Here is a 20846-nt window from a genome sequence, read left to right on the forward strand (position 1 = left end):
AGAGCAACTTTGTAAAGTATTATTCATAAAAAAAAAAACAAGACAAAAAAAACAAAACTGTTTTCTCGAAGAAATATGGTAGTTATCGGCTTGTAATAGCACCCCCTGGTGTTCACATGTATGGGTCTCTACCCATCATTCTAGAGAAAGATGTGCATGCACAGTACAATACAGTTAAACAGGCATATATCGACAGCTGGAAATATGCCTTAGGCCTCATGCCCACTTCAGTTTTTTTCCTTCAGGGCGCTAGCCGTTTTTCTGACGGCTGGCACCCTGACCCATTCATTTCAATGGGGCCATGCTCACTTCAGTTTTTTTGACGGTCCCGTTGCTCCGTTCCGATCAAAAGTAGAGCATGTCCTACTTTGTTCCGAGATTCCGTGACCGTGAGGCCCATGCAAGTCAATGAAAAAAAAAACTGAAGGCACCCGTGTGCCGTCCGTGTGTGACGGAGCTGTTGCCTAGCAACGTTTGGGCGGGCAGAAGTACATTACAGATATATTACACTAATCGGCAGCCACTTGTCTATCAATCACTGATAGAGAAAAGAGGCTGCTGATAAAAAATAAAAAGCAGTTCATACGTACCCGGTTGTTGTCTTGGTGACGAGTCCCTCTTCTTCCTCCAGTCCGACCTTCCTGTATGACGCGTCAGCCTGTGATTGGCTGCAGAGGCGGTCACGTGGGATGAAGAGTCATCCCTGGAGGCCGGCCTTCTGACATCATCCTGACTTGCGTTACCGCCACTACAGCCTGTGATTGGCTGCAGCGGTGACATGGATCAAACGTCATCGCTGGAGGCCGGACAGGAGGAAAGTATGAACTTTATTTCATTAAAATTGTATTTTCCGAGCGCCGAGCATGGTAGTGTCCAGGGTGCTGAAAGAGTTACCGCCGATCATTGCAGCCAATTAACGCTTTCAGCACCCTGGACAGTACCATGTTCGGTGCTCGGAAACACTGAGTGCACACGGCCGCTAAAACGCGCACACGGATCTGTCAAAAACTGCAGTGAAAAACGGTGATGGAAGTGTGCACAAGGCCTTATTCACATGGATGTGTCAGTTTTACGTGCGCAAAAAAACGCTGCATTTTGTGCGCGCAAAATGTCAGTGCGTCATCAGCATATGATGCACGGCTGCGCGATTTTCGCGCAGCCGTCATCATTATGACACTCTGTTTTTATGTTTGTAAACAGAAATGCACGTGGTGCTTTTCGTTTTTTATTCATTTATTTTAGTGCTTCCATGTGCGATTTGCACGCACCCATTGACTTCAATGTGTGCATGCAGCGCGAAACACGGGCAAATATAGGACATGTCGTGAGTTTCACGGAGCGCACATACGCTGTGTAAAATTCACTGTCTGAACGGCCATATTCATTAACATAGGTCCGTGCGACACGCGTGAAAATCATGCGCGGCGCACGGACGTATAACACGTTCGTGTGAATAAGGCCTTACTTCTACATCCTAGGGCGCACTCAGACAAGCATGTAACTCATCCGTGTGATGGCCATTAAAACAACGTCCGTCACTCAGACACATGTATTTCAATGGGGCCCTTCACACAGCCGTTGTTTCCCTGGAGCGTGTGAAGGGTCCGTGGGAAAAAAAAAAATAGGACAATTCCCATTTCCTGTGTTTTCATGCATCCCTGCAGACTCTAGTCTATGGGAGATCCGGGAGAACGCTTCCCGCAAGGGTGCACCTTACACGTCCTAAGATGCCCACGCTCGTGTGAATGTAGCCTTAAAGTACACAGATTCCAAACAGTAAAAGCCTTTTATACTAGGCAATCATCGGCAGACAAGCATAGACCACTCGTTGACGATCATTCCCGTTTACACAGGGCAATTATCAGCAGATGAATAAGCAAACGCTCGTTCGTTTGCTAATCGTAGTTTTAAAAAACTGAAATATTATCATTGTCGGCAGCACATCTCCCTGTGTAAACAGGAGACGCGCTGCCGGCATGATAATAATGTATAGGGACGAGCGATCAGAGTAACGACTCCTCGACTCCATACATAAGTCCTTGTGACAGGAGCAAACGAGCGCCCATCAAAGAGCTGTCTCAATCGGCGCTTGTTGCACTGGCCAAAATTTTGTCCGGTGTAATAGGGCCTTAAAGAGGCTCTGTCACCACATTATAAGTGCCCTGTCTCCTATATAAGGAGATCGGCGCTGTAATGTAGGTGACAGTAATGCTTTTTATTTAAAAAAAACAATCTTTTTTCACAACGTTAGAAGCGATTTTGGTTTATGCTAATGAGCTTTCTTAATGCCCAAGTGGGCGTACTTTTACTTTCGACCAAGTGGGCGTTGTACAGAGGAGTGTATGACGCTGACCAATCGGCATCATGCACTCCTCTCCATTCATTTACACTGCACTAGCAATATAGTTATATCACCATGTGCAGCTACATACACAAGCCCTAACATTACTACAGTGTCCTGATAATGAATACACGTGACCATCCAGCCTGGACGTCATGTGTACTCAGAATCCTGACACTTCTGACTCTTTTGTGAGATTCCAGCAAGTGAAATCAAATCTCGTTTAGCTCCGTGATCTCGCGAGATTTCGTATCCGTTGCTGGAATCTCACAAAAAAAAAAAAAGATTCAGAAGTGTCAGGATTCTGAGTACACATGACGTCAAGGCTGGATTTCATGTGTATTCATTATCAGGACACTGTAGTAATGTTAGGGTTTGTGTATGAGGCTGCACATAGTGATATAACTATATCGCTAGTGCAGTGTAAATGAATGGAGAGAAGTGCATGATGCCGATTGGTCAGCGTCATGCACTCCTCTGTACAACGCCCACTTGGTCGAAAGTAAAAGTACGCCCACTTGGGCATTAAGAAAGCTCATTAGCATAAACCAAAATCGCTCCTAACGTTGTGAAAAAAGATCGTTTTTTTTAAAATAAAAAGCATTACTGTCACCTACATTACAGCGCCCATCTCCTTATGTAGGAGATAGGGCACTTATAATGTGGTGACAGAGTCTCTTTAAGGCTACATTCACATGAGCGTGAGTGACTTACGTGCGTAAATCTGTCCATGCACGTTGTTTTTGCATCAGTGTGCTTTGCGTGTGGCATGTGTTTTTCATGCCCTTGCAAGCACTTTTTTTTTTACAATGTTCTTGATGCGTGAAACATGGACATCCGTGTGCGGTCCGTGGTTTCCACGCACCCATTGACTTTAATGGGAGACTAGGTGCGTGAAAAACGCACCAATATAAGACATGCGGTGAGTTTCACGCAAAGGACACACGCTGCATAAAAACTCACGCATGTCTGAATAGCCCCATTGAAATCAATGGGTCCGTGTGCGGTGCGTGGTTTCAAAACAGCACACGGACGAGAATCACTATTGTCTGAATGAGCCCTTAAAAGGAACAGTGTCACCACAAAAATGTTTTTAATATGTTAAAGATGTTAGTGCTTTATTAAAAACGTTTGGATTAATTTGTGTGTTTGTGTGTTACTTTTTCTTATTTTTACACTTTTTTTTCCCTATGGGGGCTGCCATTTTTTTTTCCATTTCTGTATGTGTTGATTAACGACACATACAGAGATGGAATACGGCAGCTCCAGTCCCATAGGGACTGCGAACGGGGCCCGTTCCATCCACTTCAATGTACGCCGTCTGTGTGGGAACGGCGCATGCGCCGCTCCCACACAGTCCAATTTGAAATGCGCGCCGTCCGGCGCCATTTTCCTGTGGACCGGAAGTCGCGGCCGGGCAGTAAGATTTCTACTTCCGGTCGCGGCTTCCGGACTTGTGCACTTGGACCAGCGGCAGCAGACGGAGCGGACGGGCCGGAGGGAGCCGCGGCGGCAGGAGCAGGTAAGAGATTTCTATGTATGTTCGTGTTTGTGTGTGTTTACTACTGTATGTAAACCTACTACACTGTGTGTTAGCTCAAAAAATGGCGACGCACAGTGTAGGAGGTTAGACCGTTCAATCCCCTCGTTTCTCCCGGCACTAGCCAGGATAAAGGAGGGGGGGGGGGGATGCTGAGAGCTCACTAGCGCGAGGGCTTTTTACCCAATTTTGCAGCATAAAGCAATGTGGTTGCTTTACCACATGCAATGCTGCAATTTTGGGAATGGCTCCATCTAGTGACCAGCAATGGGAAATATTATAAATTAGAATCCAATTGAATCCAATTTATAATATTTCCTGACTCGTGAAAAAAAATAAAATAAATTAGAACAATGTTTAATCACCTATACACTAATTGTTTAACAAAAAAAAAAAAATCATGTTTTGCTGGCAACACATTCCCTTTAAGGGTTAAATCCATTAGATAATCTTATCAGGGACGAGATAAGAACTATCCTTCAGCACCAGCAGTGAAGTGCTTATCTATGGCTTTTTCTCCTCACTGCTTGCAGTCTGTATACCTAGGCTTCATTCACATATGCTTCGGGACTCATGGGCTCCGTCTGAGCTTTCCGTCAGGGGAGCCCGTGAATCCAAACGGAAACCACAGGTTTCCATTTGCATCACCATTGATTTCAATGATGACCGATGCGGTGCAAATGGTTTGCGCTTGTCACCGCTGTGCAAGGGTTCCATCGTTTTGAATCGATAGTCAACTGCGCTATTCATTCCGTCAAGATGCAAACCTTGCACATATTGCACAAACGGAAACCATTTGTGTCATTGCCATTTCCGTTTGGGTCTGTCAGAGCTCCGTTCCGACGGAACACAGCCAAACAGATTTACTAGTTTAAATGATGTTCAGAGACCGACACATTTGAATACCAGGGGGTGCGATTACAAGCAGATAATTGCCATATTTCTAAGGGGAAACAATTTTTATCTTTCTAATAACAATACTCTACAAAGTTACTCTAAAATGTACAATGAGTTTATATAGTGCCATTTCTATTGATGGCACAACCCTTTTAACATGTGAGTATTGGTTTTTTTTTAAACTCCCAGAAAACTCCTGTAAGGCTATGTTCACACGGAGTATTTTGGGGGAGGAATATCTGTCTCAAAATTCCGTTTGGAACTTTGAGGCAGATTTTCCTCTCCCTGCACGCCGATTTTCGCGGCAATTATCGCACCGTTTTTCGCCCGCGGCCATTGAGTGCCGCGGGCATAAAACAGCGAGATATACGCTTTCTCCTGCCTCCCATTGAAGTCAATGGGAGGTCAGAGGCGGAAGCGCCCGAAGATAGGGCATGTCGCTTCTTTTTCCCGCGAGGCAGTTTTACTGCTCGCGGGAAAAAGACGCCGACGCCTCCCATTGAAATCAATGGGAGGCGTTCTCGGGCCGTTTCTGCCGAGTTTTGCGACGCGGTTTCCGCGTCAAAAAACTCGGCAAAATAACCCGTGTGAACATAGCCTTAAAGTGTGCATCTCTAAAAAGCTTTAACTAAACGCCAACAGCAGTGTGAAGTACCAAATATTTGAGTGTCTGAAAATTTTATCACTATGCTGATGCAGTGGTCTCTAATCAAACCAGTAGACGACACATGGCAGCACTAGGAGGGAGACCACTGTATCTTTCTCTACACCCATCACTGTGCTATGTTAGTGTCCCAATAAATTAGGCAAATTTAAATTAATCCTTTTCTTTTACCTAAACAGATTATAGGAATTTACTGAAAGGGCGACTAGCATTTTTAATATTTGTTTTGTTTTTAAATGCATTCAAAAGTTATATTTTTACTATTCCAATAATTTGTCAAAAAAAAAAACCATCTAAATATTTTCCAGTATACTAGTGATTTCTTAAACCAGGGGTCAGCAGCCTTCAGCACTCCAGCTGTTGAGAAACTACAATTTCCAGCATGCCCTGACAGTTGTTGGCTGGAAAAAAACCTTTGGCTGTCAGTGCATGCTGGGAGTTGTAGTTTCTCAACAGCTGAAGTGACGAAGCTTGCTGACCCGTCTTAAACCATCATGTAGGGTAAAGCAATCCACAGCCTGCATTCTCCCTCAGGCCACTTTCACAAGGCAATATTTGTGAGCATTTGTAAGCAAAAACCAGGAGTGGAACAAAGTCCACACATTAGGAAATAGCAACCCTGGGCTTAAATTGTGAGAATAGGCACATTAACTTGAAATCACACTACTAGGAGATAGCCTTATTATACAAAGATTTAGATCATGTAGATGAACAAAAGTTAAAAAACAAAACAAAAACAAGAATGCTACACTTCTATACATTTCACAATTTCCAAACAAACGCGCCCACAGGAAAAGACTGAATAAGGCTTTATTCACACATGCAGTTTCTCATGCAGTTTTTTTGCCTAACCAAACAGTAGTGGATAGAGAAGTGATGGGTAAGTACAAATTCTTCCTCTATGCTTTAACATTAAATTGCTTTAAGTGCATTGAAAATTCCACGTGTGACTTTAGCCCAAACTATCCTCATTTCCTGCCAACAATAAAACTTAACCCTAAGCAAACCACTCAATTAATACTGGGTTGCACAATACTTTAAAGAAGCACTCCGGCAATAATGTATTTATTTTTTGCACACATGCGAAGTCACCAGCAATATTCCAGCAGTGTCATTTGTTTCTTCTCCGCTAAATTGCATTTATACATTTTGAACCCTTTCATTATGGGTAGCTGTGTCATGTGATCTCAGTCTGACAACCAAAATAGACCACACCCTCCTGTATGGGTGACTTCCTGTAAACTACAGGATTACATAATCACCAATCAAATACCTCCTGGCAGCTCTGAGACCCCTCCCAGCTCCACCCTCCTTGTTCCTCTGTATGTGCCCCCACATGCATATAGTGCTGATAAAGGGATCATGTCTGGCCTAAGGGAGCAGAAGTGCAGTGATATAATAGGCGAGTCCATATAATGACTAGCTGGAAAGTTATAGAACTCCCATGACGCACAGGAACTGTCTACACTTTCTTTAAGTGCTATGTGTAGAGTTCGGTGTATGCCTATTCGATGCTTCTCCTCACTGTCACCCGTTTGTAAGGTCTGACATGAAGCAGCCTATCACAAGCAGGAGGCAGAAGAGAGACTAAAGCTGCATTACATAGGATAAACTGGTGACCGCAGTGTGAGTTCAGCATTTCTATGTCACTGATCTATCACTACCTGCACTTAGCTAAGACTTAGAGCAAGTGCAGTGCAATGAGACTCCACCTCCTCTGCAAAGCCAGAAGCATCATGGGAAATGTAGTCTGCATTAGGGGAACCATATCAGACGGAAAGAAGGAACCAAGAGGGCAGACAACCCATAAAACGGCACATCAACTAAAAAAGGTATACACAAGGCATACACCGGAGACTCTACATTATTCTTTAATAGCAGCCCATGCTGCACAAAAGAAAAAAAAATTCTGGAGTGCTTCTTTAACAGGTTCCCGACCGCTGGCCGTAAATATACGGCCAGCGGTCAGGGTCTCTAAAGTCCGCCGTATAGACTATTTACGGCGGCACTTCAGAGACTGTGCACGCGCGATCGCGTGCACACAGCTCTGTGCCCTGGCTGTTGCTAACAGCCATGGGCACTGGGCAGAAAGTCAGGGGTCAATCTTTTGGCCCCTGAACATGTGATCGCTGTGACAACCAATCACAGCGATCACATGCATTTCTGCATAGAAAACAGTGTGCACGCGATCGCGTGCACACAGCCCTGTGCCCACGCTGTTACCAACAGCTCTGGGCACTGGGCAGAGTATCAGGGACCAATCTGATGGTCCCTGAACATGTGGTCGCTGTGAAAACCTATCACAGCGACCACATTTGTTTTATTTAGACTTTTCTGGCAGTAAATCTCCTGCCTCTTTTCTTCTCCTCAAACATTGTTTCAGTTTGAGGAGAAGAAGAGACTCGGGAGAATTGCTGCCAGAAGATTACAGTTACAGTTTTACACAAAAAATACAGTTACACTCTAAAACATTCTCTGTATAGATAGATTTCTATCTATCTATACAATCTATCTATCCATCTATCTTTTTTTCTATATATCTACCTTTCTATCTTTTATTCTATTAGAATAGGCAGGTAGGGAGTATATAATTATATATATATCCACATATATATAATATATATAGCAATAGCGGTTTATTTTTTTGTTAGCGGTAGTGTAGATATATATAGCAGTTAGTTTGTGTGTTTTATATAAAAAAAAAAACAAAAAACAAAAAAAAAAAAAATAATTTGTTTAGTTAGTGTTAGTTACGTTATGGCGAGGAAGTTGTTTAGCGCCGAGGAGGCATACGCCATGCTGTGGTCTGAGTCGGAGACCGCATCAGAGATGGCGTCCGAGATGGAACCTGTTTTAGGTAGTGACGATGACAGCGTCACTTCAGGTTCATCTTCAGGGGACGTTGTCCCTGATGCAGTTGAAACTGCAGAACTTGAAAGCGCAGGGCCAAGTAGCGCGGGACAGCCTGGTCCCTTCAGTCCAGGCTCTTGTATGGGCACCTGCCCCATCTTTTGGGCCTAGAATCCACGGATTTACTGCCACTCCTGGCATAACCGTGGACAATACAAATTTTGTCCAAATGGATTACTTCCATTTATTTATAACGGACGACATCCTAAATCAGATTGTCCACGAAACAAATTTATATGCCACTCAATATATAAGGCAGAAACCTTCATCCACCCATGCCAGAGATTGGACACCCACCAATTTGCTGGAATTAAAAAAAAATTTGGGGCTCACCCTAAATATGGGTATTGTCAAAAAGCCCTCCATTAGGTCTTACTGGTCAACAAGACCCGCCCAAGCCACCCCAGTATATTCTGCAGTAATGCCCAGGTCTCGTTATGAGACAATAATGAGGTTCCTCCACTTCAATGACAACGCACAGGCCCCCCCCAAGTACTGATGCAAACCGGGATCGGTTGTTCAAAATAAGACCGCTAATAAATTCCCTGAATAATTTATTTCTGCAACTCTACACCCCTGAGCAGAATGTAAGTGTGGACGAATCCCTCCTCAACTTTCATGGCAGACTTAGCTTTCGCCAATATCTACCTTCAAAAAGGGCAAGATATGGCGTTAAGCTCTACAAATTGTGTGAAAGCGGGTCAGGATATACCACCGCCTTCAGGATTTATGAAGGGCGGGACCGCACAATAAATGTTCCTGGATGCCCCCCTGATCTTTCCACCAGCAGTAAGATCGTGTGGGAGATCATGCAGCCTCTGCTTCACAAGGGGTACCACCTGTACTGTGATAATTTTTATTCCAGTGTGCCCCTGTTTAGGCATTTGCATGCTGCAAGGACTGGGGCATGTGGTACCATGCGCAAGAACAGAATTGGTTTTCCACAGCAATTAGTGGGGAAGCGCATGGTAAAGGGGGACTCCTGTGCTTATGCATCTGAAGAATTGCTGGCGGTCAAGTTCAGGGATCGCAAAGATGTGTATGTGCTAAGCACGATTCATACCGCAGGAACAGTGGCAGTGAGGGAAAGAGGGGCAACATCGGACAAGCACAAACCAGTGAGCGTGTCCGAATATAACAAGTACATGGGGGGGGGGGGGTGGATTTAAGCGACCAGGTTTTACAGCCCTATTTAGCAAAACGCAAAACTAAAACCTGGTACAAAAAAGTGGCCATTTATTTGTTACAGGTGGCCATCCACAATTCATTTGTGCTCTACAAAAAAAACAGAGGCAGAGACACAAACCTGGATTTCCAGGAAAAAATTATTGAAGGCCTCATTTTTGATGTTCAGGACACCCGAGAATGCCCCCAGTCTGAGGATGTCACGCGACTGACTGAAAGACACTTCATCAGTCGGATTCCCCCAACACCAACCAGAAGCAACCCCCAGAAAAAGTGCCGCGTCTGCAGAAAAGACGGGCACCGCAAAGATTCCCGATATTTCTGTCCCTCATGTCCCTCACAACCAGGCCTGTGCATTGAGCCATGTTTTAAAAAATACCACACTGTTCTGAATTATTAGATTTTAGTTAATTCGTTGAAAATATATTTGCCCTACATTACGTTTTTATTTTTCCCCTGATTTTACTCCAAGGGTGAGGGAGGGAATGGGTGGGTGGGTGAGGGAGGGAATGGGTGGGTGGGTGGGGGGTGGATGTCATGTTTGATGTTTTCTAAAGTTCATCTGCTGGAGAGCTCCATTTGCATAAACCTGCAATTTCTTATTTTAGAAAACCCCAAAAAATAAATTCCCATTATACCCCTAGATGAATATTTTGGGATTTCTGCTTCAAGAGCAGATATTTTGGAAGTGTTATAGAAACTCTGTTGAGTTTTGTAAAACCAGCTTTGAAAAAAAGCGATTTGTGAAATAAGCTTCTTCTATCGTCCGCCCTCCTACTTCTCTATGTGATAAATAAGACCACATATTTGGTATCCCCATGCACAGGAGAAGTGGAAGAATGTGAACGGAGATTAATTTTGGCCGTGGTCTATGCCGTGTGTGAAAAATGCTGGTATAAACTGACGCATTTGCTAAAAAATTGCTAATTTTATTTTGATCCATCTTATTCAAGAAACTTTCAGAAGAAAACTGGACTGTCTAAAAATATGATAAACCCCTTGAAGAAAACCTTGTGGGGTCTACTTGCGTGAATGAAGTAATTTATGGGGTGATTCTAATCTTTCAGCAGCATTAGGCCCCCCCAGAAAACAGTATGCGGCTATAAAATCAAGTGCAGAATTCCTGGACCGAAAAGGCCAAAAAGCCTCCTTTTATGCCAAGCCCTGGCACATGCCCGTGAATAAAGCACACATATTTGGTATCCCCATGCACAGGAGAAGTGGAAGAATGTGAAATGCGATGAATTTTGTCCGTGGTCCATTTTGTGTGAAAAAGCTAGCATAAACTGACGCATTTGTTAAAAAAAAAGGTAATTTTATTTTGTTCCATCTTATTCAAGAAACTTTCAGAAGAAAACTGGACTTGCTAAAAATATGATAAACCCCTTGAAGGAAACCTTGTGGGGTCTACTTGTGCGAATGAAGTCATTTATGGGGTGATTCTAATGTTTCAGCAGCATTACACCCCCCAGAAAACAGTATGCGGCTATAAAATCAAATGCAAAATTCCTGGACCGAAAAGCCTCCTTTTATGCCAAGCCCTGGCACATGCCCGCACAGTGAATAAGGCACACATATTTGGTATCCCCATGCACGGGAGAAGTGGAAGAATGTGAAAGGAGATTAATTTTGTCCGTGGTCCATACCGTGTGTGAAAAATGCTAGCATAAACTGGCGCAATTGCTAAATTCTTGCATTTTTTTCCAATTTTGCCCACTTTAGAGAAAAAAATAAAAATGATATATACTGACAAATGCCACTAAAACAAAGCCCTATCTGTCCTTTAAAAAGAGTGTAAAATTCAAAGATGAACTTTATTCACCTGCTGAGTTATAGTCATCTAAATAAGCGCATAGCAAAATTGTGAAATTTGCTCTGGTCATTTAGCTGTAAAACAGCCTAGTCCTTAACCGGTTAAAACTATAGACCATTCAGGAAGGTATGCAATCCAAAAGAAAATGATAAAAACAAAATATACAGAGAAGAGTACAAAACAAAATTATACACCACTCAAGTACTACATGGCCAAAAGTGTGTGGACTCCCAAACATCACATTCATGTGTCATTGCTGATCACATTGCAAAATCAAGGGCATTAATATTAATTAGGTCCCCACTATGCTGCAACAGCTTTCCATAATTCTGCTAGAGCAATAGAGATTGAACACGGGAGTTGACCGATAAGGCCTGGCTTGCAGTCAGCGTTCAAAGTCATAGCATAGGTGGCTCAGTGGACTTCAGAGGACAGTCAAGTTTTTCAATCCTAGGCTGAGAAAGTAGTTTCCTTTTAGAATGGACCTTATGGTGCCTACTTATGCAAACCGGTTATCATCCGATTTAAATGGTTACCAAAAAGTTGTAAGCACCCAATTCTCTACAAAGTCATTGTATGCTGGAGTATTACCATTTTCCTTCAATGGATTTAAATGGCCAGGCCCAAAACCGCCTCCGAGCACTTTTCCTCCTCAACCAAATTGTACATTTGGGTAATACATATTTGGGCAGGAAACATTGGATATCTACCAGACAGCCCGATGGCATAGCATTATTCACTCCAGGGTTCAAAGGCAGCATGCTTTACACAACTAAAGTACAGTATTGGGACTGCAGACTGATGTCAGGCTTGTGTACTGCTCTTTGGCTGTGAAAACCCAATCCATGAATCTCATAGTCCTTGTACCGACATTGTTTCCAAATGCAGGCTGGGTCTTATAGTGAGTGATGCAACGGACATGCTATTTGTACACCCTCAAATATTTCAGGACTCCGAAGACCCCTTCTCCGAGATTGTGTGGTCTATCGCTTTATGGCTAAGCTCTTGTCGTTTTCGCCTTCACAATAACAGAACTTGGACAAGCAGGAGAGAAAATGACAAACGGAGTTGTTGGAAAAGTTGCATCCTATGACAGACCGTGCCGAATCACTAAGCTCTTCAGTACAACTCATGTCATGCTCATCTATGGAGTGTGTGGCTGTACACTTGTTACAGCTGCTGAAATGGCCATAGCCACCAATTAGAAGGTATGTCCACATACTTTTGGCCACATTGTGTAAGTTGCTTTAAGACTTGAACGTGTGAGGCTTGTGGATTGTCTAGCCAATACAGAATTATACTAGACTATTGAATGCACAGGCATACAGTTCACTAAACACAGACTGAACAGAATGTTTAATATTTACAACCTTTTTTTTGTGACTTGAACTTTATATGTAGAAGTCTCAAGAGTGCAATAACTCATAGGTAGGAATGAGACAATTGTGTCATAGGAGTAAATACTTCAGGTATAATAAGGACCACTAAACAGAAAGGTTTATTCAATTGGCGATAGAAGAAATCACCTAAATACAAAGATGAGGAATCAGAATATGAAATGCAAAATGACAACAACATTTCATAGTACCGTTAGCTACCAATTTGCTAAAGAACTATACAAATAAGTAAAAATTCATAATACTTTACACAATTTATACATTTAAAAAAAACCTTGATATTTGTTTAACAAAAATATTTACAAGACTACCATCCATATTCTGTGCTACATTGCATCTATTGGTAGGAAACCTTTGAGTTATCTACTTATTGTCCTCGCCCTTTAATATTTTTCTTTGTAAACCATGAATACGTTTAGAAGAGTGGATTACAGGTAAGGAATTATTCTCCTCCAGAACCATACGGTAGCACAAAGAGCCTATGTCTCCATGTTACAGAGTCATAGGCAGCCCTGTGTGCCACCGCACAGGCTCTGCCATGTATATGGGACATTACGTTATGATGAAGCCCTCAGTCATTAGATCAATCCAGACAGATATAAGAGTCCATTAGCAAAATCAGCATTAGCAAATTTTAACTTTCCTCCTATCGTCACTGTTCGGGTTTGTGCACACAGGGCGGATTAGCTGCGGACTTTCCGCAGCGTATTACAGTTGCAGCACAGTGGATGAGATTTTAACATGGCAAAAAAATATGCAGAAAAGAAGTGCGGAAATTGATCTGCGGTGCATATTCTTAACCTTCAGCATGTCAATTTCTCTTGCGAATATGCTGCATAACTTCTGCAAAGAAAATCCGTTGGAAATGCTGCAGCTAGTCCGTCTAGTGTGCACATATCCTTATGGTTCAGAAGACTATTCTCATAATGGAAACCCCTCTATTAACTTCAGTTAAACATTTCAATAGAGATGAGAAGCCACCTGGCACCTCTCGTGATGGTGATTTCCAGGAAAACAGTAGGTAAAAATCCAATTTGTCTGCTGAATTCTCTTAGAAAGGAGAGTGGCGGGGACAGTATAGAATCCCTAGGTAGACATGCACACAATCGTAGCTTTGCTTTCCTATAGTCCAATGCACCGACCGTGGTTTCCATGGTCCGTGCATTGCTCGGAGCGCAAAAAAAAAAACAAAAAAAAAAAAAACAACTGACATGTCATTATATGGTCTGTGTTTGCTGTCCGTGCTCATTGAAATAAATGCACATCTTGTGTGCACGGTCCGCGATTGCAGACAGCCTGCAGATGACACTCCGCGGCCCGTCTGCCGTAATCACGGACCGTGCACACAGCTACGGCCGTGTGCAGGAAGCCTTAGACTTTGATTAGCTTTTATCACTAGTAGAAGTGGATAGAGTCTTCGTTACTCCTGCAGCGATGCTGAAGAACAAAAAAAACTTTACACTACACCCGTGGAATACACCAGCGAGCCAGGTCTTAGTGGCTCTCTGCTCTGGCGAATATAAGAAAATTTAAGTGATACACATCCTATAAGGGCATATTGGAAAGGGGCTATATAAAGCAGACCATTAAACTGTGGAGAATCTACTGATCTAGTTTCAACAAAAAAAATTATATAATCTATATGGGCAGCAGCTTTACAACTGGTGCAATGAACGAAAAAAGCCAATGGGCAGGGCATTTCCCAATAAGTTCATGGTAGCTGAACAGCCAGAAGCTTAATATATACATAAAGTAAAATATCCAAAATATTCAGATTGCTCCGCAAAGCATCTGGAATGCACAAATATGTCATTTTGAACGGATTGAAAAACCTGTTAAAATGCAATGCCGAGACCAATGAAGTTTAAGGCCCTGTTCACACTGAGTATTTTGCAGGCAGAAAAATCTGCCACAAAACTCCTTCAGGAATTTTGAGGTCGATTTTGCCCTGCCGGCAGAACACCTGACGCATTTTCCACGTAGTTATTCACCCAGGGCGAAAATCCGCTCTGAGAAACGAGATATCTGACATCCATTAACATCAAAGGGAGGTCAGACAGGAAAAACACCCAAAGAAAGGGCACGTCGCTTCTTTTTCCGCAAGCGTTTACCGCTCCAGAGAAAAAAAACTCTGCCTCAATGGGAGGCGAATTTCAAGCGTTTTTTGGAGCTGTTTCAGATGCGGTTTCCGCATCTGAAACAGCGCCAAAATACTCAATACTCACCCTAATTGAGTTATAAAACTGATCTGTTGCGTTTGCAAGTATAAAACCTGTGGTCTACAAAAGAAAAATGTATTAACAAATTTCATAAACTAAAGTTTGTGTTCTCTCATTAGAAATCTGCACTAAACAATAGAAATGTCAGTACTATAATTTAACTTTCGTATGACTCATGAATAATAAAAACAACACCACACATGAAAATATAGATCAGCACATTTTATGTATCCAAATACTTAGAAAACAAACAGTCACTGACGCAAGTATAGTAATACAGCCTGCAATTAAAAACTGAATACAATGAGGAACTAAAAGCAGCAACCAAATGTAAAATTACTTTAATGGTTGAAATCAAGGATACAACAGTCGCTTATAAATTCTAAAGTTTATCATCAGGTAGGTTTGGTTATTAACTCTGTTACCCAGCATGTTACCTTGTAAATGTGTTTTGATATGAAAGATATAAACGAGATTACCATTCACACAATTGTCTTACTAAATGCTGCCGGAGGAATATTGGGTTATTCAAAACATTAAGCGCTTTCATGCAATGTATTTGATTACTGCAATAAAAATGAATGTATAGTATATGCTAAATCACCCACAGGAAACATTAAAAATACATTTGTTTTTGTTTTGTTTTTAATAGTAAGGCTATAAAATTTGCAGATACCATTCAAATTAGTTTGCCATTGTCACTGGAAAGTACACATGATCACATCTAAATAAATGACACAGGAGGCAATAAATTGACACGACAAATAAATAAAAGTCTAAAGCACTCCATACCATTAAAATGCTTTAATGTTGTTGCAGTATCAATGTGCAACAATCATCAGTGCAGTAACACTTTAGAAATTCTCGTTATCACTTTAGCCCTAATTGACAGGATTAAAAAGATATATATATATATATAAACCTGAGCTAATGTTCCTCACTAGATTGTGCCCACCTTTTAAGTGTTGTCTGCCATAAATAGTAGCTTTGAAATACCCATAAAAGAAAGAAAATGTTAAAATATTAACCTCTGCTTCAATGTAAAGTTTCCAGAATCTGCCAGAACTTGGGAACTGGGCCACAAGCCGTTCATAAGTCTTCCGTGCTTTGTCTATAGGCTGATTCTAGAATTTGAATAAACAACGTTTACAATATTACGGATATATAGAGAAAATGTGAGATACATAAAGCCACTATTGGGACTGAGAGAACGTAATGTAATCCTATGTCACTAAACCTGTGCCTCGCGAATGAGAATGCTCCAGGCGTCAAGGTCGTAAGGGTTGTCTTCCAACTTCTTTTCCGCTTTCTTCACCTTTTCTGGTACATATTCGGCAGCCTTTATAAAGCAAACAAGAAACAAGGAGAAAGGAAGAACAAAAGAAAGACAAAAATTACACACTTTTTTTTTTAGGGTTCCACGCAATCAATTTTAACGTTCGATTACTAGAAAACAGACAATATATTGTGTCAAGTAAACTAACCCAGTTTTGAAGTGCAGCACCACTGAATTTCAATTGAATGTGGGGCTGATGTGTGGCCACAAGTCTGTTAATTATGGGATGTGCGTGAAGGAGACGTAAAAGGGGGTTGTCCCACAACACTGATCCCAAAGTGGTATAAATGTTCACAGCAACTGCTTAACCACTTAGTGACCAGCCTATTTTAAACCTCCATGACCAAGCTATTTTTTACGTTTTTCCATCGTCTCATTCAAAGATCTATAACTTTTTTACTTTTGCTTCGACATAGCTGTATAAGGTCTTGTGTTTTGCGGGACAAGTAATTTTTAATAGCACCATTTTGGGGTACATAGAATTTATTGATGAACTTTTATGAACTGTTTTTGTGGGGGGGGGGGGCTGCGATTCTGCCACACTTTTTTGCGTGCAAATTTACGCCGTTTACCGTGTGGTATAAATAAAACAATAACTTTATTCAGCGGGTTGTTGCGATTGCAACGATACCAAATTTATATAGATTTTGTATGTTTTACTACTTTTATAGAGTTAAAAAAAACTTTTTCTTCTAAATTTGTTTTTGTGTCAAATGGGTGAGATTGAGACGCGGCACTAAAGAGGTTGTTTCCTACAAGCCCCATAATTCCTTGCGTGTGCCCCTTCTACTGCACATGCTTGGCTTTTTGGCTCAGAAGCAGGCACCTCTCTCTAGTACGGGGGCCCCCTGACCTCCATCCAACCTTCTCTCACGGTCACTGGGCTCCAGCCAATGAGTTATGTGGTTTGCGGGACCACCATAGAAGTAAATGGGAGTTACGGAAATGGCTCAGCGAGCTACGAGGTTTCCAGGACACGCAAGCTATGGAAACAGCATAGCACAGCATTTTCCCGGCCACCTCGAAGGTCGTGTGGCCGGAGCCCCACAAAAAAAGGTAGAGCATGTTCAGGGGGTCCGGTAATACAGATAGGTGCAGCTGCCAGGTGGAACCTACAGCCATCGGACATTTATGGATCATCATGTGGCTATGCCATAAACGTCTGAGATGGGAAAACCATTTTAAGAGGCGACTGCAACCATCATACTATATCACATTACTGCAGATGTAGTACTCATCTGAAGGGAAACCGGTAAGACTAGCATGTTTGTTTTACCAATTTCATTTGCAGGGAGATGCTCATGACAGAAGCACTGGCAATAAGCAGATTGGGGTTTGTTTGTTTTTTAAAGTTTTTTTTTTTCACATTATGTGTCCAATTTTAAATCATTAGAAGAGTTTAGGCCTGTTCATACAGCACAATTTTTATTAACCAAAGATTAATAATGACCAATGAGCATAATATGGTTGTTAACATGTCACAATTGTACTTACGAAGACCAATAGCAATGCAGTTCATTACGAAGAGTCAGAAGACAACCATGTACATTTAACAAATTGACAAACTATATTAATAATAATAATAATAATTTGTATACAGTATATAGGCAGAATATGCCACGGAATTCTGATAAGTGGGTCTCCCACCTCTGGGAATCATCCCCTGATGCCTGTCCAAGCCAAAGCAGGCAAATCCAGTAGGATACTAAGTGGAGAGATGCCACGCATTGACACGGCTCCCTCCATTGTGGTCTATGAGATTTGGAAAAAACGCTAACCATACTTTCTCTCCCGTAATTCACATAGACAAATTGAGAAAGCGGCTACACACCACTTGTGCTGTAGGGTTACGAAAAATAAATAAATAATTTGCCACTCAGTCTCAAACAGATTATACAATAGAGTGGTGAGAGAGTGAACAGCAACTTGAGCAAATTATTTCAGAGGGTCTATAGATAAGAAAAATACAAGGAGGAAAAGGAAAATATTTTCATCTTCATGCGTTTACTTAGGCTATGTTCACACGGGGTCTTTTGCCGAGTTTTTTGACGCGGAAACCGCGTCGCAAAACTCGGCAGAAACGGCCCGAGAACGCCTCCCATTGATTTCAATGGGAGGCGTCGGCGTCTTTTTCCCGCGAGCAGTAAAACTGCCTCGCGGGAAAAAGAAGCGACATGCCCTATCTTCGGGCGCTTCCGCCTCCGACCTCCCATTGACTTCAATGGGAGGCAGGAGAAAGCGTGTTTTCTGCCCGCGGCGCTCAATGGCCGCGGGCGAAAAACGGCGCGATCATTGCTATTCACACGGAGTATTTTGGGGGAGGAATATCTGCCTCAAAATTCCGTTTGGAGCTTTGAGGCAGATATTCCTCCCCCAAAATACTCCGTGTGAACATAGCCTTATGCTGCTTTGACTCCTGTCTAAACTATTCTTGGCAGGTTATGTACACCGAAAGGGATATTTTTTTTAAATAAAAAATATCAGTGTTTGGTGCAGCTTTCAAATTAGTTTTTAACTACTTTTTCCTAGAACAAAATAATATTAGCTCCTATGTGCAAAATTTTTTTACTTCCCCTTTCCCATCCCTTGGTTGAACTTGATGGACATGTGTCTTTTTTCAACCGTACAAACTATGTAAGGGTATGTTCACACGGCAGCGTCCGTAACGGCCGAAATTACCGGGCTGTTTCCAGGAGAAAACAGCCCCGTCATTTCAGCCGTAACTGCATGTGCAGGCGCTTGGACGCCGTGTCCATTACGGACGTAACTGGAGCTGGTTTTCCATGGAGTCCATGGAAAACGGCTCCATTTACTTCTGAAGAAGTGACATGACACTTCTTTGGCGCGGGCGTCTATTTACGTGCCGTCTTTTGACAGCGTAAATATACGCCTCGTGTGAACAGACAAACGTCAGCCTATTGATTTCAATGGGCAGATGTTTGCCAACGCTATCGAGGCGCATTTTCGGACGTAATTCGAGGCGTAAAACGCCAGAATTACGTCCGTAAATAGGCTGTGTGAACATACCCTAACTGAGACACCGCTGCTTTGTATGCTCTATACAGAGCAGCTGTATCTTGCGCTATGACCTGAATCCGTCAGTCCTGCGGACCTGACGGGTTTAATGTCAGCAGGTCCTGCGGGTCTCTGACCGCAGGATCCACCTGTAATTGATCACATCTAAGTTACGAACTTAGATGTGATGGATAAGAGGTTGATCCTGCGTGTCTCCCGCTTTCATTGAAGCAGTCAGTCCTGCGTACCTGATGGGTACAGGATTTTCAGCACACTATACAGCTGCTCTGTATACAGAGCAGCTGTATCTCAAAAAGTAAAAATTATTTTTAATAAAAACTCAATTTGAAAGTTGCAAACACACTGACTGTAATTTTTTATTAAAAAATCACTTCCAAAGGTTTACATAGCCTTTAACCCCAGTAGGCTGGTAAATATGCATAGATAAAAATACCTTCTAACTAAAAGAACAGTATAAAATTAAGATAATTTTATACACTGACAAAGTTCAATCAAAAATACACAAATAACTACTGGTCACTCCTGACAAGCAAACACTATACACAGGAATAAACAAAACCCTGTAAACTACATGAGTTAGATCGATCAATCCAGTAGCCAATGTGACTTAGTGCCCTGTAATAGAATACTAGATACTAGTGGCAAAATTATAGGCACTTGGCTGTAAGGCCAGGTTCACACATTGCATATTTATTGTGGAATTTGTGTTGAGTAATCTGCAGCAAAATTCTGCAACAAAGTACAGCACAATGTTAGTGAATGGGGATTTAACAAACTCCATTAATTTGCAGAATAAAACATCTTGAGTGTATTTTAGACATGCTGCAGAGTGTCAAATCCACAGAATGCCCTGTAGTGAAGAAGACATAGATTTTCCCCGTGAGTTTCACCCATTGCAATGCGCTGGTTGGGGTCTCCGCAACCGACCGGAACCACACAAAAGCAAAACTTCTGATATGTCTGACATAGCAAAAATTTTCTTAAAGAGGCTCTGTCACCACATTATAAAAGTGGCCTATATTGTACATGATGTGATAGGCGCTGTAATGTAGATTACAGAAGTGTTTTTTATTTAGAAAAACGATCATTTATGACCTGTATTAGCTTTATGCTAATGAGTTTCTCAATGGACAACTGGGCGTGTTTTACTTTTTGGCCAAGTGGGCGTTGTGGAGAGGAGTGTATGACGCTGACCAATCAGTGACCAATCAGCGTCATACACTTCTCTCCATTCATTTACACAGCACATAGCGATATAGCTATATCGCTATGTGCAGCCACAAACACTAACATTACTGCAGTGTCCTGATAATGAATATACATTACTACCAGCCAGGACAGGATGTGATGTGTATTCAGAATCCTGACACTTCTGCAGCGTCTCTGTGATATTTACAGCAAGGCAAGTGCAATCTCATTTGAAATAACAGTTTACAGCGAGATTACGCTTGCTGTGCTGTAGTGCCGGGATTGTATTAGTGAAGTGTCAGGATTCTGAATACACATCA

General features: G+C 42.1%; 1 protein-coding gene across 2 annotated transcripts in view; it reads right to left on the reverse strand.

Moving 5' to 3' along the window:
• Window positions 1–20846, reverse strand: part of CSTF3 (cleavage stimulation factor subunit 3) — a 73789-nt gene that overhangs the window by 41885 nt on the left and 11058 nt on the right. Inside the window, exons 2-3 of one of the 2 annotated variants that reach the window (XM_075837773.1) lie at window positions 16204–16305; window positions 15995–16090 (exon numbers count right to left, since the gene is read on the reverse strand). In XM_075837773.1, coding sequence (XP_075693888.1) covers window positions 15995–16090; window positions 16204–16305 — 198 coding nt within the window. The remainder of the gene's footprint in view (window positions 1–15994; window positions 16091–16203; window positions 16306–20846) is intronic. The other variant, XM_075837775.1, reaches the window with a different exon arrangement.

This window comes from Rhinoderma darwinii, chromosome 9 (assembly GCF_050947455.1).
Source record: "Rhinoderma darwinii isolate aRhiDar2 chromosome 9, aRhiDar2.hap1, whole genome shotgun sequence".
Classification (NCBI taxonomy): Eukaryota; Metazoa; Chordata; class Amphibia; order Anura; family Rhinodermatidae; genus Rhinoderma; species Rhinoderma darwinii.